Below are 27,761 nucleotides of genomic sequence, written 5' to 3'. Positions count from 1 at the left end.
CCCCGCAGCTGGCAGTTGGCAGTTGGCAAAAAGTTACTACAATTTTACAAGTTTTTTACGGCCGCCGCCGCTGAGCAGTTACGGTTCGCAAGTGGCAACGCCAACGCTGCTGCGTTTTATCGCCGCTTTTGTTGTTCTGCCTTTGTTTTTCAACGTTTTCCCAGTTAACAACGTTGTTATTTTGATTTCGTGCACTTATTGTCCTGTAAAAGTTGATCAAGTTTTTGATACACGCCAAGGAATGTGCAGAAGACCTGGCCAAATGAATACATTCTTTTGGAAATATACCACCCCTGATACAGCAAGTAACAATTAAGTCGGCATAGAAAGTCATACAAATAACGGTTTCGCCTTTTATTTCCATTTACCACATAAATGCACTTTGAAGCAATCAGCAGCTGATCAGCCACAAAACTAGACCATGCTACACTCTCACATTCTTGAGGTGTCGTCAGCTAACGACAAGTCACGTCGCTCAACAGTCGGTATCTATGGCTGTCGGGTATACCTATATCTTTTCCAAAGTGGAGAGAGGAATGCTGAAAACGAACTGCCTATAAATACTGCTGTGAGCGAGTGTGTAAACAATGAAATAAAATTGCTATTGCAGCATTAAACAGCCGTGTTGCAGAGGAGATATCGAGAAACGCCCTCTTGCAGGCAACATAAATAAAGTTGCGTATACGACGTGGCTGCCTGCGTTGGCACATACCAAAAATACTTACAAACATTTTGCTTGCGTTTTGCTTAGTATGAAGCAGTTTTCTAGACAACGAAATTTTCAATGCTCCACACACAAAGTGCCGCAGTGCTGGACGCAGGCGGAGATATTTGTGGGGATCTTTTTAAGTATAATAAAATGTATGTTATTAAATTATATCAGGCTAATTAAATCGATATCAGCAAGCGTAAGGCCATCTGTTAGGTTAGCAAATTATGCGTTTGCTTAAATAATAACAGTAGTCATAGATAATGGTGGGAAACGCCGTTAAATATATATGATCGAATTGTTATTAACTTGTAGGTGTGGTCGTTCGAAATAATATACAACAAATTGGCCTGCAAGCGTCTGCAAATAAGTGTCGTTAATCAACAAGAATAGTTGAATGAACATTTACTGCTGTGTAGAAGGCACATAAGTTGCTTTATTTCCTTTGATTTTTTGATTTTACTCCTTGTATTTGTACACATAGGCAGCTAGCACTCAATTCTGCCACACGGGTTGAATACAGGGTTTGTCCGGAAAGTAATAAGACTGATTTTTTCCATCTCTACTGTACTTCAGAGCATGCGTGCACCTTCGGGATTCAATAGAGAGCATTCCTAGCTAACGAACGAGCGGCTGGTGAGTTGTCTCCGAGCACCTGGAGAGTCAGGACAAACATTTTCGCGCTACACTACGTGTGAGTGGTGCAAGCCGAAAATGTAGCGTTCGTTACAGCAGAGGTAGGCGATTAAATTCGGTTTGAAACTCGGTAAATCTGCGATAGAGACATTTGATATGATCAAAAAGGCTTACTTAGATGTTGCTTTAGCAAGAAGTGTTGTGTTGAAAGCTGATAAAAGGCAAGTATTTTGCTACAACAGAAGGGAACCAGCTCGCCTCTTAAAGCTATTCCAGAAAATGCCTTCCATGACGCCTTCAATGCTTGGAAATCGCGCTGGCAGCGCTGCGTCGACGCTGAAGGAGCCTATTTTGAAAGTTTTAAAATAATTGTAACGATTGGTTCAATAATTTTTTCTAAATCGACTCAGTCGTATTACTTTGCAGACAAACCCTGTATAAGGCTTTATACTTTATATCCGTGTAGGATCTCTAGTCGTTTGACTGACCCACCGCTGAAGCATAAAAGCTGGCAGTAAAACGTTTATGTGTCAGATGTGGCTATGTGCAAACATAAAATCAGTACTAAACAAAGACTTTACTTTGATGGCATAGTAAAGTATCAGAACAAATGATAACTGTACTATATTGGCTATCAAAGTTATGTGAATAAAACAGCTAATGATTATCCTTGGTTACAGTCGATCATCGATTTTACAGACAACTGCTGCCATATTAATAGTGACAGTCATGATTTCCCACCCTCAGCTTAGTTACAGGTCTTTCTGAGCGGGTTTTGTGGAATCCCTATAGTTGTTACAAGATAAAAGTGTCCCGGTTATATTTCACTAGAGATGTATAGGGGTTTTCAATAAGAGTGCTACATTCGATGCCGTTAGGGTGGAACTCGATTTATTTTGCATGGCCACCATGGACACGCTTGCAGAAGTCCAGATGCTGAACCCAATTTTCGACGGTTTTCGAGCATAAATCAGCCGATATTGCTGCGACTGCGCTATTGGAAACTCTTTATATGGTCTTTAGTTGTAGGATCCGGCTTTTATTGAAGTCAAATAAATTATATTGTATTTGCATTTGTTCCTGTTACATAGGAATGAATTTATCCTCCTCGAAGTGGACTTTAGAACTGGTGAAATAATTTAGTCTGCCTGATTTCCATTACAAAAGTACAACTTCAGTGTTACACAAAAATGAAAAAAAAAAAAACTAAATTTACTAACAACAAAAACTAGTATAAAGATTTTAAGAAGTAATGGAAGTCAGAACTAAAGTAAACCTTAAATGTCCATCGCTCCGCAGCACCAGCAGAGTTGCTCTTTTATACACACACATAAATAAGTAAAATCTGCTAAATTAAGTAAAATAACTGCATGCGAAATCCCCCATAATATCAGCTAACAATAACTTCAATAAAGCTTTTTCCTAAATGCACAACTAAGAGGGTTAGAGCGGCAGACACATGTCTTCATAAAATACCAGAAACATATGCTGCTCGCTCGGCTTCATAAGTAATGCGCTTTATGCCAGTTAAAGGAATAATCGAAATTCTGTTGTTGTTTTTGTTGTTACTGTTGTTATTGTTGTGTTGGAACTCTTACTAAACATTCGCCAGTTGTTGTTGCTCTACTAAACTAGGCAATAGGCGCTGCTGCTGCAACTGTACAGCTATTAGACTAAATGAAATTTATCTGTTGTAGTGCCGAGGCATACAACCGGAAATAGTGCTTGCTACCTATAAGTACTACGTTACATACTAAACTACCTGTGTTTTGCATGAATGCACAATAATCACTAACTCGAATATTAATTTGTCTTTCTCTTTATGGTATGACGCCTTCCCGCCCGCCTCCCTCCCGTCCGTTAACAGTGCCAACGGCAAGCATACTGGGTGGTCCCGACCTGTACGTGGATAAAGGCAGCACAATCAACCTGACTTGTGTAATAAAGTTCAGCCCCGAGCCACCGACACACATCTTCTGGTATCATCAAGACAAGGTAAGTACATTGCACATATAAACACAACTCCCTCTTAACAAGCAGACAGGAGAAATTTTACAAATTGAAGACTTTCTCGAACTTTGTAATTTCTACTCTAAAAACGATGCTTAAACAATGACAGAATAAATAATTAAAGAACTACAAAATTTATTGGCTACATGTGAGGCTTGCATGAGCGCTTAAAACGTTGCACCAGCCAAATGAACCTCACGGAAGGCGAACTCAGCGGAGTTAATTAAACAGCTTCACTTCCAAGACAAGGCGAAGCCGAGACGAGGCGAAGCATATTGCCGCATATTTACTTAACGCTCACTATTCGACGGGGTCTTATGTTCGACACAAAATATTTGCCAAAAGTGGTGAATCGGTGCCTGTTCACACACACACACACTCGCTCACTCACTCGCTCCCTCACATCGAACGCATAGTTTTCATGTTGGCACGCTACCAAAAAAATTTCTCCAATAAATTATCGAGTTCAAGTACCGCTCTGCCGGTGGAGCGCTGAAATAAAACCGTGCGAACCTAGAAGAGCGGCGCGGCGCGGCGCAGCGTGTGCTCGGCTGCGTGGGAACAAACATGTAACCAGTTTTAAAAACTTTTATCGCGGCAATTCTTTATCGAACATCACACACACACATACCCAGTTCATTTGTTATCGTCGAAGCGGACTGGAGCATGCAATGTGCACAGACGGTGCCCGTCGAACTCTTCAGAGCCGCGCTCTCGCTGTCGCAGTTGCCATCGAAGCCAGCGTGTGTTTGTATATTTCGTACAACGAACGCCCACTTCCGTGTGCGAAGAATGCAGGAAAATCGTCGCCTGAGAGCTGGCGGTGATTTTCGTTTAAAATTGTATTAGTGGCAGCGTGGCAATTGATACGCGGCGACGCCTGCATGCTCAGGACATGAACGTTGCACGCCTGGAGCGTGCCTCAGATTTAACGAGCGTGCCACTTGCAATTGCCACATGCAATGGAAGACATGAAGCAGCACCAAAACTTGCAAAGGGGCGCAAGTGCTTTGCGGGAGGATCAAGGAAATCTACTTTAAAAGCAGATCCTATCGCATTTGTTGTGCTGACTGAACCAAAAGCGTGAATAGAAATAAAACATACACAACGAGGTATTGAAAAGAAAAAATCGCGAAAGTAAACGAAAACAAGTAGGGAAGGGCTCAGTTTGGATACGTCACAATTTGGTAGAGGAAAAGAACGAATATGTGCTGTATAAAGTCAGTTATTCATGGCCTAAAGGAAGACGTGTTCCAATTTAATCTTTGGACCTGTGTGAAGAGAAAATAGCGCAAATCTTACAAAACGAATGCAGTGCAAATCGGTAAAGCTCTTTGTGAAAGATAAAATGTGGGGACCTAACGCCTGGTCGAATTTTACAACAGATCCACATGAGAGCATATTTTATTCCCGTTACTTTCTTATATCATTCTTTTCAAATTAATCACGCATCGCAGCTACACCGTAGCCCTTATGGGCGAATGGGTGCAGTTATCGCCCCAATGTATCATGGAAAAGCTGAACGATATATTCCCACACAATTCAAGCGAGTTGTGCTTGGAATGATTTTCTGATAACTATATTTTTTTGTAAGGAAATGAAACTCCCACTATGGAAATGAGACTCCTGTTCGCGAATAAGCGTATAAGAGGAGTGAAAGAAAGAGACTTGCAAGAATGCGGAAGCGAATGTAAAGGTGCTGAAGTGCTTCCGAACGGTACTGATAATGTTTTTACGAAGGGAAAGAAGTGCTAATTTTATATGCGAAAATTGAATTTCTCATTTTCACGACAAAGCGAGCTCACCAACCGATTTGCAGATTTACCAATTTACATAAATGCAGTTATGGTTACGCTGGTGTCAATGCAAAGCAAAAATATAACAGGAAAAAACGTTAACTTCGGCTGCTCCAAAGCTAATATACCCTGCACAGGTGCATTTCTTTTAGTAACTATGTGACCAGTTTGTATGGAAGCTATATGCTATAGTAATCCGATCTGAACAATTTTTCGGAGATTATGTTATTACCCTAAGCAGTAATCCATGCCAAATTTCGTGAAGATACGTCAAATGCGAAAGTTTTCCATACAAGCCCTTGATTCCGATCGTTCAGTTTGTATGGCAGCTACATGTTATAGTGGTCCGATATCGGCAATTCTTGAAGAGAAAATGACGTTTGCAAAATTTTAAGTCGATATCTTAAAAACTGAAGGACTAGTTCGTATATATACAGATAGACAGACGGTCATGGCTTAATCGACTCAGCTCAACATCCGACGCTTACAAACTTCGTGACAAACTTAATATACCTTGTTCGTAGAAAAATGATTTGTTATTGAAAAAGTCATATTTATTTTTATTATTTATGCTTCATTTTATTTTTTATAGGTGCTATCGGAAGAAACGTCTGGAGGCCGCATAAAATTCAAAACCATTAAATCTGAGGAAACGAAATCTATTCTACTAATCAGTGATGCTGATCTACTAGATTCTGGCAAATATTCTTGTTACCCATCGAACACCGAGATAGCGAGCTTGCGGGTCCATGTGTTACAGGGTATGTACCCAAAACAGGGAAGATATACTACCATGTCTATAAATGAACATTCATCCCTTATTAAATGATGTATTATGTTAGCTTAGGTTAGGATAATCTGGTAGGCCAATAAGCCTCGTTTTGGTTCTTTGCGATACTGGATGGAGTTCAGTTCCGAGGTGCAAGAGGAGTAGTCCTCCTTTAGAATGCCTGCGCTTGACGCGAGTTCAGTGTATCATACCAGCCTGTGGGCGTAAGTCGCCACCAGATAGTGACCAGTAACTATTCCCATCATGTTCTTACAGTGTCTTCTATCGAGTGACAATAAGAATTTTGTGTACTTCCGATCTGCCAGCTAGCTCGTTCCATCGGGTTTTTGTTTTCTTTACTACGCTTCTGTTGAGATTGTCGTATATTCAATGCATTAATCACGTTTTCGATTGTTAGTCGTACTTCATTCTTGGCAATCTCGTCCACTATTTCATTGCCCTCGATCCCTTTGTGGGCCGGAACCAGGAGAACTAAAGTTGCTTCCTTCTGGCCACACTTTCCACTGCGCCCTGCTTCCCAAAACACTCTCGCCGATATGCGAGATGAAGTTACTGCCTTAACTGCTGCTTGGCTGTCGACGTAGATTGGTATTTGGCCAACCGCCATTACCCACCAAGCTTTGGATAAAGATTCTATATGTAAATTCAGTTTTCATCTAAGTGGTCTATAGGTGGCAGGTTTACTACCAATTCAAGGGTCGCCGTTGGAGCAAAGCTCCCGTTATGTACAGCACAGCGAGCCACTGAACTCATTCCATTAACTTCCGGTAGGTGCTTTTCCGAACGCCTGTCCAGTGTACTACTGCACCCTAGAGTAACTAGTCTAACAACAGCTGTGTAGCACCAGTGCATGAGAGAGGGACAGAGCCCCCAGGTTCTGCCGAGCAAACTGCCTTCACGCATATAAATCATTTATGTGAGGGCTGTAATAGTGTAAGAGATACTTGTATATCTTGAATTTTTTTTTATTAATACAATTTCATCAATATATCCCAGTCCTGACCGAAAAATAAGGCGTAAAGTAGATGGGAACAAAGTAGTTCTAGTTTCGATTACTTCATTTAAGGGTTATACTGCGTTGCTAGCGTCGGTTTATGATCCTCCTATAATAGTACTTATTATATCGTAGTGTTTAAGCTACTGTTTTATCTTTACCTATACTATGTATACCGATCTAGTATTTTGCAAGTAATATTTCCAACATCATCTTAAAGTGAGGTGAATACGAACTAAGGCACACATTTTTGGGTGGCCTTCTCTGAACGAAACACTACACTCTGGCTTAAAGGGAAAGAGTTTGGGCATACTCATTTTTAAATCGCTTCAAAATTCGAAATCAATTTTAAATTTGGAAGGTTTAGAAGAAGAGATTACAGGAAATCCACAGATAAGTGTGCACAGCTGCGTACATACATATTCAGACTGAGCATACCGCTTTTGCTTCTCTGCATGTTTACCGTCGTTAATGCCAGTATTATGTCTGATGTTTCGTTTAACAGCCTTCACAGCCCGTTAGCCCCAAGCTGTACACATTAATGTAAGTACAGATGTAACTGTGTATACAAAGAGGTGACAGACTCTGCTTAACTTAAGCCCCTGTTTAGCTCAATCCTTGTGTCACTTCAACGTAGGAGATTCTTGAATTGTTTACTACCACGCTGAGACCTGTTTATCAACAATTCGCGTGTAAATTAGAAATAAAGCTCTTTTTTTACCAATTTCCCCTGTACTCTACATCGATTTCATTTAACAGACGTCTAACTGATTTTATGCACTTTCAGGTGAGCGACCAGAGGCGATGCAAACCAATTCGGCGCCCACAGCTCGACACAGCGCCGCCGCCCAGCCGAACAAGCTAATCAGCGCTTTAGTCGGCGCTTTCGTTCTATTGCAAATGTACACATTTCTCTGCAAGAATGCCGGCCATATAACCGAACACAACAACAACGATCAAAGCAAACAACGTACGCGTGCAGCAGCGCTGAGCCCACACCGTGGCCCCAACCCCAGCCACACTTCCACTCGTGCGCATAGCACCGCTCAGCATCTGCCTCTCCAGCAACAGCAAAGGCCACAGCCACGACATCGACAGCAGCACCAACAACAACAATATCAGCATTCACAAATTGGCAGCAGCATTCTCGCACTGCTTGCGATGGCGTTGTTGCGTTGCAACAATGTGACAATCGTTGACAGCATAGCCGCGCCTTCCACCGAACAGCTGACGCAGCGCCACCGACAACCAGACCAAATGCAACGCAAAAGCACGGCGCAGGCAGTGAACTTTGACGCCCTTGCGAAAACGTCATCAACTGCGCGGTGATGAACTAATCGACAGGGGGGCCAAGGCACCGCACACCACAAACGCTAGAGCGGGTGAGTTGGACGCAGTCGGCTGGCGGAAGGCGCTAGCGGCCTGCGTGAGCCTCAGCCATTCATATGTATGTGTGTTGGTGTGACGGCGATGGTGACTGGGCGAATGCGGCCACAAGTACTCTAAACAGTTCAAGTAGTGAAATTTATAAAACTTTGGTCGGCTAATTACGAAGTATGTATGTATACGCCTGTGCGTATATTTTATCTGTGTAGTGGAATTAGCCAAGCTCAAAGTAAACAAAAACAAAAGCAAAACATAAAATATAAGCATTTGAGTAAGCAGCCGAACGCCGGGCGGTAATTAGGATGTAATGTCAGTAATGAAATAGTTTAATTAAAAGTTATCAAACTAAACATGTTTTGAAAGGTATAAAATACCTTTAAATAAGCAACTAACTAAATCTGTATAAAATATGAGAACTATTTATAATTTGTTGCGAAGTAAGCAGTAACTAGCAATAAATGTGTACATATATTTCCGCATGTTGCTTGTAAGTATGTACATATATATTTATACGATTTCATGGTTGTAAGAAGGCCGAGCTCTTCCGAGCAATCAATGATTCACATTTAAGAAACTATAAATCAAAATTAAGATAGTTTTAGTTTTTTTCATAACGGGGCTCGCTTAAAGTGGCTCTATTTTGGTTTTTGAAATCGTAACAATCTCTTTGAGGATTCACGACGCCTTGCCGTCCTACTAATTTGTTGACTCGAAGTTTGTTCCACACAGAAGAACTCGTCGGAGACCCTAGAAAATGCATATATAAATGATCAAGATGATGAGCTGAGTCAATTTAGCTATGCCCGTCTGTCTGTAAATATACGAACTAGTCCCTCAGTTTTTGAGATATCGATATGAAATTTTACATCTGCTTCATAAAGATCGCCAAGGACCTCTCGGAGCGATTTGGATACCAAACGAGGTTTCTGACAAAGCGACTCCCTATCGTCCGACTTCTTCAATATACTCCTGGTAAAGATAATTCGAGCTGCAGAGCTGAATAGAGAAGGTACAATCTAGAAGAGTGTCCGCCGATGATATTGATTTCATCGGCCTCTGCTTTCTCTGGACTGAATAAGAAAGCAAAGCAAATGGGTTTGGCAGTAAACAAGGGCAATATCTACTGTCATCAAACAAACAGTCGCGACTAGATTCTCACGTCTCTGTCGACAATCATAACTTCGAAGTCGTTGATAAATTCGTCTATCTTGGAACCAGCATCAACACCAACAACAACTTCAGCCTCGAACTCCAACGCAAAATAACTCTAGTCAACAGTTGCTACTTCGAACTGAGAGGGCAATTGAGAACTAAAGTCCTCTCTCGATGATCAAAGAGCAAATTTTACAAGTCAGAAACCCGTTACAATTGAGACAGCGGTAGTCGTAAGGGTATGTTATGAAAGTCCTTAAAGCAGGTTTATGTTGTAAAATTAGTATCACTAACATGCTTGTTCCTTTTCGAAAATTTCCTCTTGGTAAACCTTTACTAAAGGTAAATGATGTTATAGACTAAGAAAATGATGAGACTTTGTCAACCGAATATATTTCATTACAGCGACAAGTTTACAGTTATCTTTAAATGCATTTACATAAGTTTCCAAAACAAAATATTTTTATTGAAAAAGTTATGAATTCAATTCGTAAACCTGTTGAAACCTAGTTATCTTACTTACATATATCCATTGTAGTGTGGTTAAATATATTTATAAGTGTTTTTATACATGTAGTATGCCGCTATCCTCCTAGTTTCTAATAAGTAGTTGTGTTCTCCACTGAGCAGGATCTGTATATAAAAGTATTACTCAGAAACAGAATTTGTTTCCCAAAATAAGTAAATATATATGTATTTAACTGTAAATACCTATAGGAATATGGGTAAATTAAAATTAAGCTACCATATTTTGAAGATGAAGTTGAAGTAAGTCTTATTGCTTAAGTTCTAGTAACTTAAGAACTAGATATGTTCACCTATAAAAATATGTATGTTTGTGAAGAGCATATAGGAGTATTGTTTATATGTATGTATATGTTAAGTAATAATAGATTCACTACATTAATGTAATAAACGAAATATAAAAACCTAACTGTAAATGTCTCATAGTTTTAAGAATAGACCGTAAGAGATACTGCAATGATGAATTCAAATAAAAATTAATCAATAAAAGAGAGAAATTCTGCAATTTACTTGTATATCTATTAAAGTGGATCAACAAAAAAAAAAAAAACAATATATTGCTTCCGTTGGATAGTCTTAAAACAGGTTCTTAAACTCCTCTAAGGAAGTTTCTCCAACTAGGAACTCCCAATTGTAACGGTAATGTCCCCGCTTTCAGTTTTCAAATTTTTTGTTTTTATCGCTAGAAAATTTCAAATCTCCCTTCGAACTACTTGAAAAATATGCCGTTTTGTGGATTTTGTAAGAAGTTGAATACTCTACAAAAAATTCCCGTAGTTTTTTTTAAATAATAACAGTTAAAGTTTTACTATTTAAGTCAATTTTTTTTCTTATGAATTTTTTAACTTAACGAAAAAAAGTCATTTCAATCGGAAATTACTGCTCCACAAAAATAGCCCTATCAAAAAAGGAAGGACTAAGTCGAGCACAACCGAATATTTTATGCTCTTGCTTGCAAGGATAACTTCTTGAAAGGATAAAAGCCTTGGAAACACCTTCGGGTGTTGGTAAATCTTTTATTATACTAGGAAAAATCACCCCAATTTCATCCATTAAAGGCAAGACGATACACTGTTATTAGAAAGTAATTCTTTCCGAATTTCAGAAAGGATATATCATTACCCTCGCACACCAAATTTGTTTGAAACCGGATTATTTGACAAGAGCAACATTCAAATATAGCGCGCGAAGTAACTGCTCGTCTAATTGTTCAAGTCTTAATTTAGTATTACATAAAAAACTTTGTAAAAGTGTCCCCGCCTTCTAATAAGTTTAATGTACACATCGCCTGAGCCACTAAAGTTAGAAGGGCTTTGTGTGAGTCTGTGTGAAAACAACGGGCGTGTCAGGCGCCCACCTTTTTGGCGAAATCACATATCTCGGTTCCCGAACGATACAAGGCATTTCTCTCACATTCTCACGCCACAGTAAATAAGCAAAATCGGACTAATATCACGTCTACTTCCCCAATAGCAAAATTTTAAATTCACTTTCTACTACACAAATTAAGAAACAATTGGTATAACGGGCTACAATTTTTCACTAATAATTATTTATGGTACGAGTATGACCAATAATTGTTCAAGCCCTTAGGTACCGAATATATGAACGCCAATATCTATAATTGACTTTTGAGCAAAAATATCAGTCAATGTAGAAGGAATAGAATTGAAATTCAGAGAGAATCCTGTCTTGATAATAATATCTGTGTGTGTCAAAAATTGATTGAATCGGGTCAATACTTCCTTGAGCCCACATAAACCTAATATAAAGATTTGTAAACTTCTGGGTAATTTTATGCTGAATACATCGGAAAATATTTGAATTATCTCAATGAAAATTACAGAGCGTGTTTTACTCATAACAGTATATCTTTTTTTTTAAGTAATTAAAATTCGGAGGAAACTTGACCTACCCCCTATATAACTGTTATGAGGATTTTCAAACATCCGGCTGACTTTGCTCCATATGATTGGTGATTGTAGGTGACTCTCAAAAACTCTCCTTAATGAAACCCAGCTGTGAAATGATAATATGTATATTAGGATGTTTTTATTTTTTTTGAACTATTAATTTTTTTCAGTCCCGTCATGAAATTCCTTGGAAATATCCTAGAAAAAATTCTCTGAAAATTTTAGCCCTTAATATTAACATTAAGAACTGGACCAAGGCCTGTGAAAATTTTCCATAGCAAATACACTACAATCGTGAGCTTTTATCTTTAAATTCCTACAGATCAGAGGTATTTTATGGCGTCGCTTTGACTTTAGACGCATATTTCTCAGAATTGTTCACTCTACATACAAAAGTGCCCACAAAGACGTAACTCATACCAGAGAGGTAGCACGGGCCTCTAATTCCGATTTTCCCAAGAAAACACCCTAATGTATATACATATATAGAATTGCTTTGATCCTCTAGTTAACTTTTTAACCTTAAGATGATTTTTATTGCTGCAAATTGCAAAAGTATAAAATGTTCGGTTGCACCCGAACTTAGCTCTTCCTTACTTGCTTTCATAAATTATTTAGTATTCTCTAATCTAATACTCTCATCAATCGGTTATTCTTTTTTACTGTTTACTGTAATGTCATAAGGGATACAATTGGTACTAAACGATATTATTGACCAGATAAGGGATATTTTATTTTATTTATTACTTATAAAAAAAATCAATATCAGTATCATAACTTATCATAAGTATATTTACACTAAAAGCTATACATACATATATATTACATTTATCAGCATGTGATATGAATGTCGTTGCCAATTTGCAGAGTAAGTCATAAATGAAAACTCGATGGATTTTTTTGCGAGTCTCATATCGGTATTTTATAATATATTTGTATGAATGTGTATAGATGATAAAGCCAGCTATAACAAGAAAAAACGTTAACTTCGGTTGCACCGAAGCTAAATACCCTTCACAGGTGCATTTCTGTTAGTAACTATCTGTTCAGTTTGTATGGCAGCTATATGCTATAGTAATCCCATCTGAACAATTGCTTCGGATATTAAATTGTTGCCCTAGAAAATAATCTATACCAAATTTGGTGAAGAAACATTGTCAAATGTCAAAGTTTTCCATACTAGAACTATGGCAGCTATATGCTATTGTTAACCGATCTGAACAATTTTTTCGGAGATTACATAGTTGTCTTATAAAATAATCTGTACCAAATTTCGTGAATATATCTTGTCAAATGTGAAAGTTTTCCATACAGGAACTTGATTCCGATCGTTCAGTTTTATGGCAGCTATATGTTATTGTGGTCAGATTTCGGCCGTTCCGACTAATGAGCAGCTTCTTGAAGAGATAATGACGTTTGCAAAATTTAAAAAGAATATCTTAAAAACCTGAGGGACTAGTTCGTATATATACAGACGGACGGACGGACAGACAGACGGACATGGCTAAATCGACTCAGCTCAACATTACTGATATATAAATTGATCAGTATGTTGAGCTATATACTTTATAGGGTCTCCGATGCTTCCTTCTGGGTGTTACAAACATCGTGACAAACTTAATATACACTGTTCAGGGTATAAAAAGTGATATAGAAATATTGCACTCTAGTAACTAGAGTCTAGTTTGACGAACGTCTCTCACACGACTCTCGCGATTCGCTCAACTGCTTACAACAAAGCTCTTTCTTTGTGCGAGCATTGTACATAGTATATTACACTCTCGTATGTTCGTTGCGATCCACGAAAACGTGATAAGTAGGCATGTTGGAGAGATTAATTTACAACAAAAATGCATTACAAATATTGCATGGATTGACAGTATATGAGTACAATCAGCTGATATCACTCAATCACGCTAGCTATAACACACACATACCCTAAACATGCAAGCAGAGACTCCACAGAGCCGGTATGCATGTACTGATCGCCCACTTCGAGAACTCAGTATGCGCGCGACTAAACGAGAGAGCGGTTGGCAAATAATTACCTGTTAATCCGTTTATTTTTAACTGAACGACAATAAGCATTTAGTGAATATGGAAAACCGTGGCGCATATCCGCCTGTCCAAGCGACTGGACAACCAACTTATGGCACAATAGGAACTCAGACGACTCCCTCAGAAGCCTCTTTCGCAGCAACAGGTTGGTTCGCACGCAACCGAGCCAATAAGCCGCAAATGAACTCAGCCGGAGCAGGTAAATACTTTTTCGTATTAGGTGTTGATAGAAGCGAAAATTTGTCTTCGACAATTCACTTCGAAGGCTTCTCTAATTCTGTGTGAAAAAACGGGATTCATAAGTTTGCGATCATTTACTCTTTGGAAGAAATGAAATGCAAAGTCGTTAGTACATTCTAAAGTAAAGTAAAGTAAAAAGGGGAATTTTCTTTGAATTGGTGATTTTCCCCACTGTTCGTCAAGGTTGGTGTTGTTGCTATTGACACTGAAATGTCGGTTGTTTTCGGCGAAAAACCCTCCGTCAGCATTTTTATGGAGTTGGAATGCTTGAAGGTCATCGCGGCTGCGATCAACTGTTTGATATTGAAAATGTCCATTACGACGAACGTAGAAGCGAAGAATGTCATTTACAGGAGACTAAGAAAAGGAATTTATATTATTTAAGTGACTGTTAATAATTTTCGCATTTTTTTAAACAAAATCAATGTCTTTATAATATTTTTTAGACACATTCGCTTTATAAAAACGCTTGAGGTTGCATGAAAGCGAACACGCCCCAAACCTCTTCAAGTTACGAGTATATTAAGAATACCACTTACCTCTACATAAGCTAGAAAGTACAAAACCAGCTGAACCCGCTTATCTTATTGGCGTTGCTGACTAACGCTAAATTCAAAGCTACTTATATTCATCAAATCGCCGCAGTTGCGATAAGGTGTGAGGAAAAATAAACAAATACAATTTTCAAATTGTTTACTTTGTTTTACATTTATAATTTGACCGAAAACTTTGGCAATAATGCAAACACGATTTTGCCAAATCTTTTAAACATTTCGCAGGTAACAAGTAAGAGGGGCGGTGACTCTTATTCTATTTTGAAATATTCTTTGTTTCTACCAGATAAGGCGAAGACAGTATCTTGATGCTAACGATATCTCGAAACCGATAGGAAAATAAAAATTATAGCATTTGTAGACTCAGTAGAATTGCTTGCCTTGGTTCTTTTAAGTTATTTATTAAGCAATCTTTACAGTTTAACAAAAAACCACTAAGGACCCATAAACACAATGCCCTCGATTTAATACCTTCTTCAAAGCTCGTTTTAGTTAAAATTACTTATTTGCTGTTCTTTCACTCTTGTGCACAGGTATACATACTCTTGTCTTACACATTTTCAGCTCTGTTCGTTTTGGTTTCGGGCGGCATGAACATCGCTTGGAGCTGTGGTTTTGACAATGTGCAGGGTTTCCCAACAAATACCCACATCTTGATATGTTGGTATATCGCCGCAATTATTGGCGCTGCAGTCTCAGCATTCATCAGCAACCGCGTATCAAAGAAGCTCATTTATGTAAGATCAATACAAACGAAAGGAATTGAACACTTTCACTTTATATGTTTTATCTTTTAGATATTTTCGTCGTTTCTGATTCTGATCGGAGGTGTATTTTTCGTGGCATTGGCTGATAAATATGGCGGCATTGCAGTCGCACGTTACTTAAATGGCTTTGCTGTGGGGCTCGTGTTCGTGCCAATGATTGTGCTGATTGGCGAAGAGGTGAACAGTGAACAACGTGGCTTGGGCGCCGGCATCCTCGTTTCAGGCAGTATATCGCTCGGAATATACCTCCAAATTGTATTCGCCTCATCATTTAGTTATAGCACATCAACTTCAAGCAACTCCTTTGGAACCACACAGCTACACGGCATCATCGTTATCATCTACGCCGTACTAGCGTTTATTATGTCATACTTCTTTGTAGTGGAATCACCCGTTCATCATTTGATGCTTAATAACGAGCATGAGGCTATCGATTGCCTGCGACGTCTGCAACGTCCGTTCGTTATAACACAGGAGGCATATCAGCGTTTGGAGGAGCACAGGCGCTACATTGAAGCCAGCGACCCGAATGGCGATAAATGCATACCGGCGCTGGTTAAGCTTTGCTTACTCCGCGGCTTGGTTGCATTGTCATTCTCGCCAGCCATTGCGGCAGCAATTTTATGGTCGTCTACAGTATATGCTGAACATTTCGTAACTTGGCCTTGGATGATATACGGCTTGTGTTTGTGGCTGGGCACCTACATAGCAGCATTTTGCCTGGATTCAGTTGGCCGCAAGTTGGTACTGCTTATCGGCACACTTTTTAGTGGTGTTTTAGCGATCGTCATTGGCGCCATTTACAATGACTTCGTCAACTATTTCATTCCGTCGAAAATGGGATCTGTGCTGTATATGCTCTTTGTGCTGGGGCTGTCGGTGAGCTTCGTCAGCAGCGCGTCCTCGGCCTATTTGACGGAAGCATTTCCGCTGCACTTGAAACCCTACTACATTGCTCTATCCTTCATCGTGGAGATGTTAGTGTTACTTATTATCGGCGCATGTACGCCAGACAAAGACAGCTTGGCCGCATACTTTATTACATTTGGTGTCTTTTATTTGGCGTTCTTCGTTTTAAGCTTCTTCTGTCTGCCAGAGACTAAGCGAGTTTCATTGCAAGAAGCTCAAAGTAAATTCAAAAGCATTTTAACCCAATGAGTATCATTCAATCACGATATTATTTCCTTATGAATAAAGTACTTTGTGATTGTTTTTTAAATTTTTTTCAACGTGAGTGATTAAAAAATCATAAAAATAGTAAGATATGCAGTTCTTTTTTTGGTTATATTCGATTGCACGAAGTCATTTTAGCACACATTCGAGCCTAACTTTGGTTGAAGAATCTAATAACACCACACCGAATGTCATTTATATGGTATTTCGACAAAGGCATGATTCACGAAACCACCGAAAATTACTGAAGAATCAGAACTGAAGTACGCGTGCAGTCGTGTGTCATTTTTAATATCTATAATTTGTATATACTGTATATATAAGCTTAAAAAGTCATTTAGCTATATGTATGTATATATTTATATCACAGAATGTTAATGAATGTTCTCTGGTTCGAGTGCTAGGAGGAGTTTAAAATAAACCGCCATGCAAAGGTTAAGCGAGCGACATCTTTCGGGAATAGTTGCAAATCATTTGAAAGCTTTACAAAAAAGACACAAATCTAAAGTTTCTTTCACGTACATATAAAAGTTTTTATACAGGGACGGCCCGAGAGAATGCAACGCCCTAGGCAAATGCCAAGTTCTGTGCCTGCTCTAAGCCTATTTTGTCTTAACGACAAGACTTATAACTTTTGGAAAATATTAAGGTCATTCAGATCAACCCAACTTTGTTTTGGTATTAAAACTTCAGTCGAAGTTTCATTGCAGTTTTCGTTTCATTGCGGTTTTCGATTGTTTTGTTGCGTTATATTTCGACTCAAATCCAAATAAAATCGACTGGACGGTAATTTTACTTAATTTTTGGCAGCTGTTTTTCTTGAACACGTTTTGGTTCGTCTTCAATTTTGCATATTCCAACAATTGGGTCAATAAATATGTAAACATTTTTTTTAAAACAAAATTAAGCGCACGCATTCCGAATATTGGCTATGCCAGCTTGGACAAAAGTAACATTTGGCGATGGAACAAAATGTTCGCAGAGGGTCGAAGAAATGTAGCTTTTTTGACTTTTGCACCATGATAACGCCCCTGCTCACGCATCCTTGATTGCGAGGGAATATTTGCCAAAACTAAAGAGGCCTATGAAAGGACAACGATTGAGGAGATGAAAACTGTATCGAAGGTGGAGCTAAAAGGGATCACAAAAATTACTTTTTAAGTGGTTTGGAGATTGGCAAACGCTGGCGGTAGTGCAATATATCCTCGAATGGTTATTTTAAAGGGGACAAAATAACGGGTGATACAAGAAAAGGTACTTTTTTAAAGCCTCTTATTCACTCAACTTATGATATAATCAGCCTACTGAGTGTTCTATTCGCAACCCGTCTTGGCACCCAGTGGTCATTATTGGATAATATTCATCCGAATAGAATCACTCCAGCACACAGTGAAGAAAATATTACAGCCGTGGCTGAGAGTGTACACGAAGACCGTGCGGAGCCGATTCGGTGCCGTTCGTAGCCGAACGGACTGACGTATGAAACGACTGACAGATTTAACGTCAAATTTTCAAATAAACATACAAAATACAGCTTGTGCAAGAACTGAAGCCGCTCGACCTATGGAGCCTTGAAAAGTTTTTGAGACGAAGAGCAGCCTATAGAGATTCAGGGGGTCTTATTTCATTCTGAAAAACCACGGTTTAGTGGTTTGTGACCCAGTGGAATCATCAATTCAAATTTCTTCAAAAATGATACCGGTGAGAATGTAACCGTCAATGGCGACCGTTATCGTGTCATTATGGTATAATCAATCATTTGATGCCTGGAATTGAAGCTCATGATCTCAGCGACATTTGATTTCAGCAAGATGGCGCAACTTCTCCCACATCGCATCAATCAAAGAATTTATTGAGAGAACACTTCGGTTCGTGTGATATCACACCGTTAGACACTTTGCTGTGGGGGTATGTAAAGTCTTAAGTCTATGTGACCAATCCCTCGTCAATTCAGTCCTTGCAACAAAACATCACGCATGTAACTCACCAGTTACCAGTCGAAATGCTCGTAAGAGTTATGGAAAAATGTACTCAATGGATAGACCATTTGAAACAGATAATCTTTAAAAAATAAATGCCAAAGAATGTTTTTTCGAATGAAAATCAACATTCCCCATTAAATTTGAAGAGTCTCTGTCTTTTCTTTAAAATAAATAGGGAACTTCGAAATGGATCACGCTTTATAACACTAGCCTACAAAATATGTTTATTTTGGTGTAGCTCTGTCCGTAAATGTAGACGGTAATGTATGTTGGCAGTATAAACTTTATTGCTACAACCAGATATCAGCTGACAGCTTTGCTTTACCTACACTTATTATTTAAATTTCTTTCCGGTTTTATTCAAAATCAGCCAACTACTTGGCATCTGCGACCCGTTGTTCTATGGTTATAAATAAAAACGATTCCAATTAGTATTTGCAAATTAATTGAATTTTTGACTCATTAGGATATATGAAGGAGATTATTTAAGGTGTGTTCTTTAAAAACATTTAGACGCCTTTTTTTTGCAAAGCGAATCACGGATATTTTAACCTTTACCTATAAAGACACAAAATATAAATGAATAACCAACTACAAAACTCCAAAGAACACTGCTTACTAATTTGGCACCATAGCCATAAATTCTCTCTTTTTCGTAACAAAAAGCCATAAGTCAATATTTACCATATTTACAATACAAAAAATAATGGTGACAGCAACAATATGTCACCAACAGGAAGTAAACAAAGACCAGCAATATGCACTTTAAGACTAGACAAAATGTGAGAAATATTGCCATAAAATCATGCAGTGTAAATATGAATATGATGTGTACTACGAGAGTGATATATCATTTTTTAGGTATAGATTGAATACAATTGACGCCACGAATGATATGTATTGAGAATCAGGATTATTGGATTCACTACTGACAATGCTTTTAAGCGGGCTCATTAAATCAAGTTGTGTTCGCTGTGAGTCTTGGCATAATGATTAAGAGAATTTATGTGAAATAAAAATATTTCCGTTAAAGTTATTTAAAATTTTAGCTTTTTACTTATTTCCAATTTGTTGTTTTCTTTTTTATGTTGCTGTACTTAATCCTTTCGAATGTTTGGTTCTTTTTGCCGCCCTTTTATATTATCATTAAACCACATCACTCAAATTTAATTTGCTCCAGCCAACGGAAATACCACACACACAAGCACATAAATGCTCTTAACATCGATCAAAGCTTTTGCTTTGTTTTGGTTATCTTTTCACCAAGTACAATTTATTTATTAATTGCTGATAACTACTGGCGTTCACGCACGCCACTCCGACATCTCACCCTCAGGTGCTATCTCAGATATTAAACCAAATCTATTCACTGCAGAAAATTTATTAATTTATCCATTTTGAACTAAACAAACGGTAAGTTCGGTTGCACCGCAGTAATAATACCCTTGACAGGTGCAGGGAATATTAGAAACTATAAACATATAACTATAAGTCTGAGAACGTAGCCGGTCAATGGTTTGCATCAAATGGCTTAGTTCTTTGCTTAGTTCCAGCCGAATTGAGCTTACTTAACAAAGAAAAACAGGTGGCAATTATAAACGTCTGCTGTGGTCGTCATCAAAAGGAAATTTTCTCTTACAAGGCTGTTGTTTTATTTTCATTGTCCGCGTTTTTTACTTAGCGGTTCTCAAACTCAGCGCACAACCTTGGGGAGGGATGGTTCGTCTTCTCACTTTAGCTCGCCTTCAATCGTTGGCTACCCAGAGGATACTTGGTCTTAGACAGGAAGTCGCTATCTGCTTGAGCCATATGTAAAAGAATCGTTTCTGGCCACCCTCAAGTGAGTAGCAATCGGAAAACTATCTTCATTTGTGTGAACTTCTATACATGAATCTATCCCCCAACGTAGGCGGGCATGGCTTAATCAGCTCAGCTTGTCACGCTGATCATTGATATAAGGTATATGCTCTGAAAGGTCTCCGACGTTTTCTTTGAGGCCTTACAAACTTTAATACACCGTGTTCAGGGTATAAAAATAAATAGTCAGATTTATATGTACCCATAATTCATATACCCATGTGATTGTTTGTGTGCAACATATTCAGTGGCTATCAAAGTTACCAGATGGGTTGCCTCTAGTTATTATTTCCGTCATTACAAATCTACTTATTGCTGGATTATTAAGTATTCATAATCCCGTACTATTGAATTTTATGTAAGTAAAAATGCGTAGGCTATATTTTTTCTCGGTAACATCACAAAAGTCATCATCTCGAACTGTTGATTAAGAGAAAAATTCAGAAATCTTTTTTTATTAGAGACTGGATTATGGATACAGAACTATCATTCTACAATGTATCAAGTTAAAGACTCTTTAATACATTTTATGTTGCTTCCAATTAAACCACTCTAAAAAGTCATATGTATGTACATATGTGTATCCAAGAATAGACTCTTTACTTTTTAGCCAAAACAACAGTGTTATTTGTTTGATTAGAAATTAAGGCTAAAAATATTTAAACAATATTACTTTTGATATATTTTAGCTATCAATTGTATATACTAATTTGAATCATATGGCATACCTTAAGCTCCAACTCGCTCTATCAACGTATGAGATCTACTAAGTGTATGAAATGTGACTGCGCGTGGCTACAACATGGTTGGTAGTGGTTCGATTACCACTTTTACACTACTTAACAAAATGTGCTTTTTCTGTGGTATTTTACACTAACCAAGCGCCAACGATCTGCTCAGAAGTGCGCAAAGCTCTTCAGTACAACGCTGATATATGTAAGTAAAGCAAATACCCGGCCTGCAATCTGTCAATGATGATATTTTCTAGCACATAGTATTACTATCTTATCGCTGATAAATATTGACGTTCGATAATATTGACTGCTATGCACACATATGTTCATACCTCGACGATTTTGACTAAATTAACTTTGGCATAAATGAGCTTCGTTATCAGCAGTCGCTTCTTTGGCAATACAAACCAGTTGCGAATCAGTCGAACAAGCATTATACCAACGAAACGTTCGTCCGCTGAGTGACTATCGTAACCTTCAACGCAATTTGTAAGTGCCTTAAGTGTCTCTAATTGCGTGAGTGCATGGTAAAAGTTCGCACCAATCCGTCGCAGGTCCTATAGTGAACTCCAAAATGGCAGTTTTCGAAAAAGCTACGGCCGAGTTGTTGTAAAATTAATCAATAAAATCGATCAAAATAAATACTTGAATTATCAAAGTAGTAGTGAAAAGTACTTCGGAGTTAAACTGCAAAGCAAAAAATCAACACAGACGATTCACACGTGATGCCCCCACCGCCCAGCATCGAAGAGCCGGGCAAACAATCATGGCTGCGTATGCTCTACCGTTATCGACTACAATTTCAGGCAATGGCTTCAGGTGAGTACTGGCTGCACGCACTCTTCTAGTATGAATTATCAGGGTTCGAAAGTGGATCAATATGGAGAACATTATGATAAATTATTTGAAGCAGGCTGTGGCAGCACAATATCCATATGGGCAACAAACCGCACTTGTGCTTCAAAAGAGTTCTTAAATAAGGATGAAAAACATGTTTTGTAGTAATTTCGAAAAATATTTGTCATTAACTTTTGTATTCATCTTACAGCGTCTACTATTTACTTCGCTGGTGGCTTGAAGCTGGCTTGGTGTATATTTGAGAAGCCAGTTAGCGGTTCGGAAAAGCTTATCGACACCCATCTGCTGACGATCGCATGGTTTGTGGGCGTAGCTGCAGGAGCAATCATGGCAGGCGCGTTCGTACACCGCGTTAGCAAGAATATATCACATGTACGTACCTAAATACAACTGCACAATTCAATGAATGCTATAGCACGATAAGTTCCCACATTCTGATTTAGAAGACGACCCAGAGCTGATTAAATTCTGCTCTATCAGAAATACCGACCATTTATTAAGAAAAATGTAACTTTATCGGCGATAAGCTAGCGTTATCAAAAACAGCTTAAATACGGGAGCTTGTTTTGCTTTCTTTAGTTACCTCTACGAGTAAGAGTCATTAATGAAGAGTTCTTCATTATCCGCGATATACCATAGAATGGCTTTGAGCAATAAACCTTCTATATTAGCTGTGAACTAAGAAAAAAGTATTGAAGTCTTATTATAGGACACACTTGTATTATATAATTATTATCAGGATTTTCGAACTTCCAGCTGACTTTGCTCCATATGATTGGCGATTATACGCGAGGTACCTTAATCTCATAATCTCTTAACATGAATCTCACAACACAAGTTGGGATCATCCAAGATAACTCCAAAGGTAGCCATAGATAGAATAAGTAACATTGTGCGGGGGGTCACGCTCGTAACAGGTATGAGCAAAAGGTAAACTTGCGTAAAAGTGAAGTAACACGCACTGACTAGTTTACCCGAATGTACTGAATGCGTTATCTGTTTCACTTTTCCACTTGATATAGGTATAAATAGTGCTTACCAATAATGCTGCCTAAGTAGGCCCTAATCAATTTAATGCCCATAGATTGCACACACACTTCAGGGAGGGCGAACTTTCAAATTAATCAAAATACCTCAACATTCTAGTAATTTGCATATGAACCGTTATCTATATTTGCTAGCGAACTGTATATTTACTGTTTCTCTTATCGCTTTTTGCTTTTTTTATCTTTTCAGTGGACTAGCGGCACGCTCCTTCTGCTTGGGGGCCTGCTCTTTGCCTGCGCACCCACCTCGTTGGCCTGCATACTGAGCAGTTGCCTATTGGAAGGCTCCGCTTATGGCATCAATCAAGTACAGGGCCTAGTGACAGCCGGGGAGGTGGCACACAAACACATTCGCGGCTTGTTGGTTTCCAGTGAACGCGTTTTCCTTTGGCTGGGCATCTGTCTGCAGCTGTTTTGCACGCGACTGTGGTTCTTATACGAACCCACAAAGAGCTATCCGTTGCACCTAAATCAATTACATGGCACTGTGGTAATCTTAGTGGCACTGTGTGCGCTCGCCTGCAACACACTCTACCGCTTCGAGTCGCCGCTGTTGCTGCACATGCAAGAGCGCAACTTAGCCGCCACATGTGTAATGAATCGACTGCAGAGCACCAGCTACACAAGCGCTGAGTTGACACAAAAGCATGAGGAGTGCAAACAGATGCTGGAGCATGATGCGGGCCGTCAGACGACGTGGAAGGCGGTGCGCAAGAGCAACTCACTGCCGCTGCTCAAGGTGCTCTTACTGCGTTGCTACGGCACCGTCTCGCTGTCGTTGCCCGTCAATCGCACATTTGTCACCGCAAGTATGACGGGCTTGAATTGTGCCATAAACTGTGTTTATCTCTTGTCTCTTTGCGGTGTGCTCGCCAGCATTTTGGGCGCTTTGTGCGTGGACATATGTGGGCGACGAAGGATCACTGTTATTTGCCTGCTCTTCTCAGGAACTTGCGCGTTTCTCTTGGCTGGCGTGCTGCGGTATATCTACGAGCAAATTTCGTTGGTTCTACTGACGCACCTGACATTCGAATTGGTCGTCTACCTGATGTGGTGCTATCAGGCTTTCATATGCGCTGGCGTTTCGTTGATCTCCAGTGTGTATATGTCAGAAGCATTTACCGTGTCTGCGAAGGCGTGCTGTTTGGCGTTGGTGGTGGTGTGCGAACAATTCGTGCAAATAGCGCTGGCTTTGCTAGTATTCTACACGGATTTCAATGAACCGCACTTCTTCTTCATCGTTGGCGTGCTGGGCATGCTGCTGGGCATACTAGCTTTATTCACTTTGCCGGAAACTATGAAGACATCGCTTTACGAATGTCTTCTAAAGTTCAACAATGTTCCTTAATACATTTAAATTAGTCTTAGCCAAGAAATCGAATTTATGTAAGTTAGTAGATCCCCATCCTTATGCCAATATGCAAATATAAAATATATTACAGTCATAGTAGACAAGGTTATAAGCTTTCTAATAGAGTTAGCAGATAATTTAGTTTAATTATTTAAAAATGCTTTTATTGCAAACAAATTCTGTTCGTCAAATAAAAGAGAAAGTCAAACAAAACTTCGCGGTTGTTTCAATCCCAATTAATTAATGTCGAAGTTGGTAAAAAAAGGTACATTAAGCGCAGAGACGAGTAATTTTTATTAGAACAAGCAAGCTTAATCGGCCAAAAGCACGGTCAACTCACCAAGACCAACACTTTCTAAAGCGTTGAGCTTATTGAAGGAGAATTCGACTCAGTTCACCACTTTCTGAAGGGAAATATAAAAATATATTTTTTAGTACACAATAAATGTTTATAATGCCATAATTTTCCGATTTAATAAGACCTGGAGTCCACAATAAATTTAAGAAAAGGAACCCGATCAAAAATTTAAGCATTTTCGGAAGTCTCAAAATGTTGATTGCAAATCGAAAGCAGGTTCGCCTTCGTAATTAAAAATGTAGATGATGTAATGCATAAATTAATATATTTACTAAAAAAAAATTGGTCGAGATCCTACTTCTGCTTCCACGAAGAATCAATGCTGTATGCGACGGTGTATTATTGTGGTGCAAAAACCAAGAGTTGTCGGCCCATAACTCCGACTAGGAAAAGCTTCACGCAAACGACGCATAACACTAAAATAGTATTCCTTGTTGATAGTTTGACCGATCGGAAGGAATACGGAGTACACCACACCTCGATAATCGGAGAAAACTTTCAACATAACCTTAATTTTTTACCTTCTTTGATATGGTTTTTCTGCTTCGGGTCACATTTTCCACAAAATTCGGCCGATTGATCGTCTGTTTCCAGGTCGTAAGCATGGAACCAAGAGTCATCGTTAGTAATATTACGTTTCATGACATCCTGATAGTCGGAAAGCATTGTTTCACAGACGTTAACGCGACGCTGTTTTTCAAAAAAATTAATAAATTTTGAACCAATCGCGCTTTCAGTTTTTTAGGCCCAAATTATCTTTAAAAATGACTTTTACTGGTTCTTCACTCAACGTAAAAATCGTTGAATGCACTTCATATACTTCAGAAAGACAAGCGCTGTCTAAACCCTAAGGATTATTTTGATGTGACATTTGTCACTTACTGAGTTTTAATTCATAAAAAAAGTCTTACTATTTTCTGCCCACAATAGTAAGCCTGGTGAAGGAATATCTCCCTACAAGCAGTCAATCAAATAAAGGGAAAAATATTTATCTTTGGGAATACTTAAAAATTAGCGGTATTTTTCAGTATCGACTTGAGTAAAAGCTTCGCCGAAGCTTTATTAAATAGTGGGTAAATAAAATGAGAACAGTGAACAATAGACGGCTTCTGATTAACAAGCGTAATACGTACTGTATTGTATGTACGTAAATATTTGATTTTTAGAAAAGAACAACTAAGAAAAGAACTAGTCAAAAAATTTAATTTTTTCAAATGGAAAACAAACTAGTCTGAAATTTACCTGACGGACCTAAGGTACTTTCATATATATATATTACCACCTGGTCAGCTAAAAAATAATTTCAGTCAGTAACGCCGTTCTACCATTAGACGTCAGTCATGCCAAGAATGTAATAATGATAACTGAACCACATAGAGAGTCATACAAAAACACAATCCAATTTTATTCCGAAGATGGCTTTGGTCCTTGAATAAGGTTATGTTGATTGTTTGGATGGATTGGAAAGGATCATCCTCTATGAGCTGCTCCAACCTGGTCGAACGATTGATTCTACGTTTGTTTGATGAGATTGAAGCAAGCAATCGGAAAAAACGGGCACAACTGATTAACAGAAAGGGCTTCGTCTTCTATCAGAACAACGCTAGACCACACACATCTTTGATGACTCGGCAAAAACTGAGAGAGCTTGGCTGTGAAGTTTTGATGCATCCACCATATAGCTCTGACCTTGCACCATAGGACTACCATTTGTTTTGGTCAATGCAAAACCCTCTTAATGGAGTAAAGTTGGCTTCAAGAGAAGCCTGTGAAAATTACTTGTCGCAGTTTTTCGTCGAGAAACCAGAAAAGTTTTACACTGATGGAATAATGTCTCTAGCGGAAAAATGGCAAAAAGTTGTCGATCAAAATGCTACATATTTTGTTCATTAAAGTTCATTAGAAATATAAAAAAAATAAGTTGAAATTTGATTAGAAATACGAAAAGACTTTTTTGACTGCCCAATATAAATATACATATGTATGCATATTTTGTAAGTAGAAAATTTTTCATGGAGAATCGCCGGTAGGCTGCTCATATCCATAATGGTAATATCTCTATTTTTAGAAGAAAAAATGCTTTCTAAGTTCTTGCAATCTTATAACCTGTTCAACGTTGCAATAATGTATACAAATTTATACATATGTATATACTAAACATGTATATGTAGACGAGTGCTTGTGGCTTTCGTGAAAGATGAAAAATTCACTCGAGTGAGTTAATCTAATGATGTGGAAAATTTAAAAAATATCGATACGAATTTTCATATGAGCTGATATACAGACATATGTACGCATGTGCATATGTATTGGAGTGCCTGTTGTTAGCGATTTGCGGATGGAAGGATGGCGTGCAGCGCTTGAAGTGGATGCAAATGGTTATATGGAGATATTAAAACGCTTGAATGCCAGGGTGGCTTGGTGGCTTCGTGGCAGCGCCAAGCCATAAGTCCACAAGATTTCTATGTGTGGGTGTGAGTATGCGCTTTCAGCGAATTGAGATATCAAAGTTTAGCAAATCAGTCAGCTATAGCTAGATAAATCGCTCCGAAACAGTGTCTTATATGGTACAACTTTTATAGTAAAATAGATTTGCATGGAATTACTATTTGATACACTTTTCAAAGCACAAACCGCCTTCATTTCGCCGTAACTTAGAGGTCATGTCTTCAGACAACAACATTAATACCAAATTCTCGAGTCTAGGCTCAGACTTTGTAAGTCTTACATAAAGTACACAGCAAAGCATATTGTTCGACTGGAACGAAACGCTGAGAGTTTGAGTTGCATTCGAAGCCCTCAACCTATGAGGGGGTAGTCATTGGAGGAGGAATAAGTACTTGCTCTGCACAAGCTAAGTGTGAGTAAATGA

General features: G+C 38.6%; 3 protein-coding genes across 5 annotated transcripts in view; all 3 read left to right on the top strand.

Annotated features, from left to right (window-relative positions):
• The window catches only part of LOC105231306 (uncharacterized), a 173,548-nt gene extending 163,026 nt beyond the window's left edge, over nt 1-10,522 (top strand). For 2 of the 3 annotated variants that reach the window (XM_049459399.1, XM_011212521.4), the window contains exons 6-8: nt 3,213-3,340; nt 5,744-5,912; nt 7,723-10,522. In XM_049459399.1, coding sequence (XP_049315356.1) covers nt 3,213-3,340; nt 5,744-5,912; nt 7,723-8,264 — 839 coding nt within the window. In that variant the 3' untranslated portion in view covers nt 8,265-10,522. The remainder of the gene's footprint in view (nt 1-3,212; nt 3,341-5,743; nt 5,913-7,722) is intronic. The other variant, XM_011212522.4, reaches the window with a different exon arrangement.
• A 3,382-nt stretch (nt 10,523-13,904) lies between these two features.
• On the top strand, nt 13,905-16,791 carry LOC105231305 (facilitated trehalose transporter Tret1). Its single transcript, XM_011212520.4, has 3 exons — nt 13,905-14,168; nt 15,328-15,500; nt 15,561-16,791. Exons 1-3 carry the CDS (start codon nt 14,009-14,011, stop codon nt 16,686-16,688), a joined length of 1,461 nt encoding a protein of 486 aa, XP_011210822.2. The 5' UTR covers nt 13,905-14,008; the 3' UTR covers nt 16,689-16,791.
• Nucleotides 16,792-21,662: 4,871 nt separating this feature from the next.
• On the top strand, nt 21,663-24,600 carry LOC105231304 (solute carrier family 2, facilitated glucose transporter member 2). Its single transcript, XM_011212517.4, has 3 exons — nt 21,663-22,095; nt 22,325-22,506; nt 23,371-24,600. The coding sequence occupies exons 1-3, from the start codon at nt 22,002-22,004 to the stop codon at nt 24,526-24,528; spliced, it is 1,434 nt and encodes a 477-aa protein (XP_011210819.2). The 5' UTR covers nt 21,663-22,001; the 3' UTR covers nt 24,529-24,600.
• Nucleotides 24,601-27,761: the final 3,161 nt, after the last annotated feature.

The sequence above is a fragment of the Bactrocera dorsalis genome, chromosome 5, assembly GCF_023373825.1.
Source record: "Bactrocera dorsalis isolate Fly_Bdor chromosome 5, ASM2337382v1, whole genome shotgun sequence".
Classification (NCBI taxonomy): Eukaryota; Metazoa; Arthropoda; class Insecta; order Diptera; family Tephritidae; genus Bactrocera; species Bactrocera dorsalis.
This window is presented reverse-complemented; position numbering and strand designations above follow the sequence as displayed.

Bases quoted from the DNA above. Each gene is read 5' to 3' on its own strand.
- LOC105231304 (XM_011212517.4), top strand. From the start codon at position 22,002: ATGCCCCCACCGCCCAGCATCGAAGAGCCGGGCAAACAATCATGGCTG. The intron at 22,096-22,324 runs GTGAGTACTGGC...TTCATCTTACAG, and splicing joins ATTTCAGGCAATGGCTTCAG to CGTCTACTATTTACTTCGCT. The intron at 22,507-23,370 runs GTACGTACCTAA...TTATCTTTTCAG, and splicing joins TTAGCAAGAATATATCACAT to TGGACTAGCGGCACGCTCCT.
- LOC105231305 (XM_011212520.4), top strand. From the start codon at position 14,009: ATGGAAAACCGTGGCGCATATCCGCCTGTCCAAGCGACTGGACAACCA. The intron at 14,169-15,327 runs GTAAATACTTTT...ACACATTTTCAG, and splicing joins AATGAACTCAGCCGGAGCAG to CTCTGTTCGTTTTGGTTTCG. The intron at 15,501-15,560 runs GTAAGATCAATA...TTTATCTTTTAG, and splicing joins TATCAAAGAAGCTCATTTAT to ATATTTTCGTCGTTTCTGAT.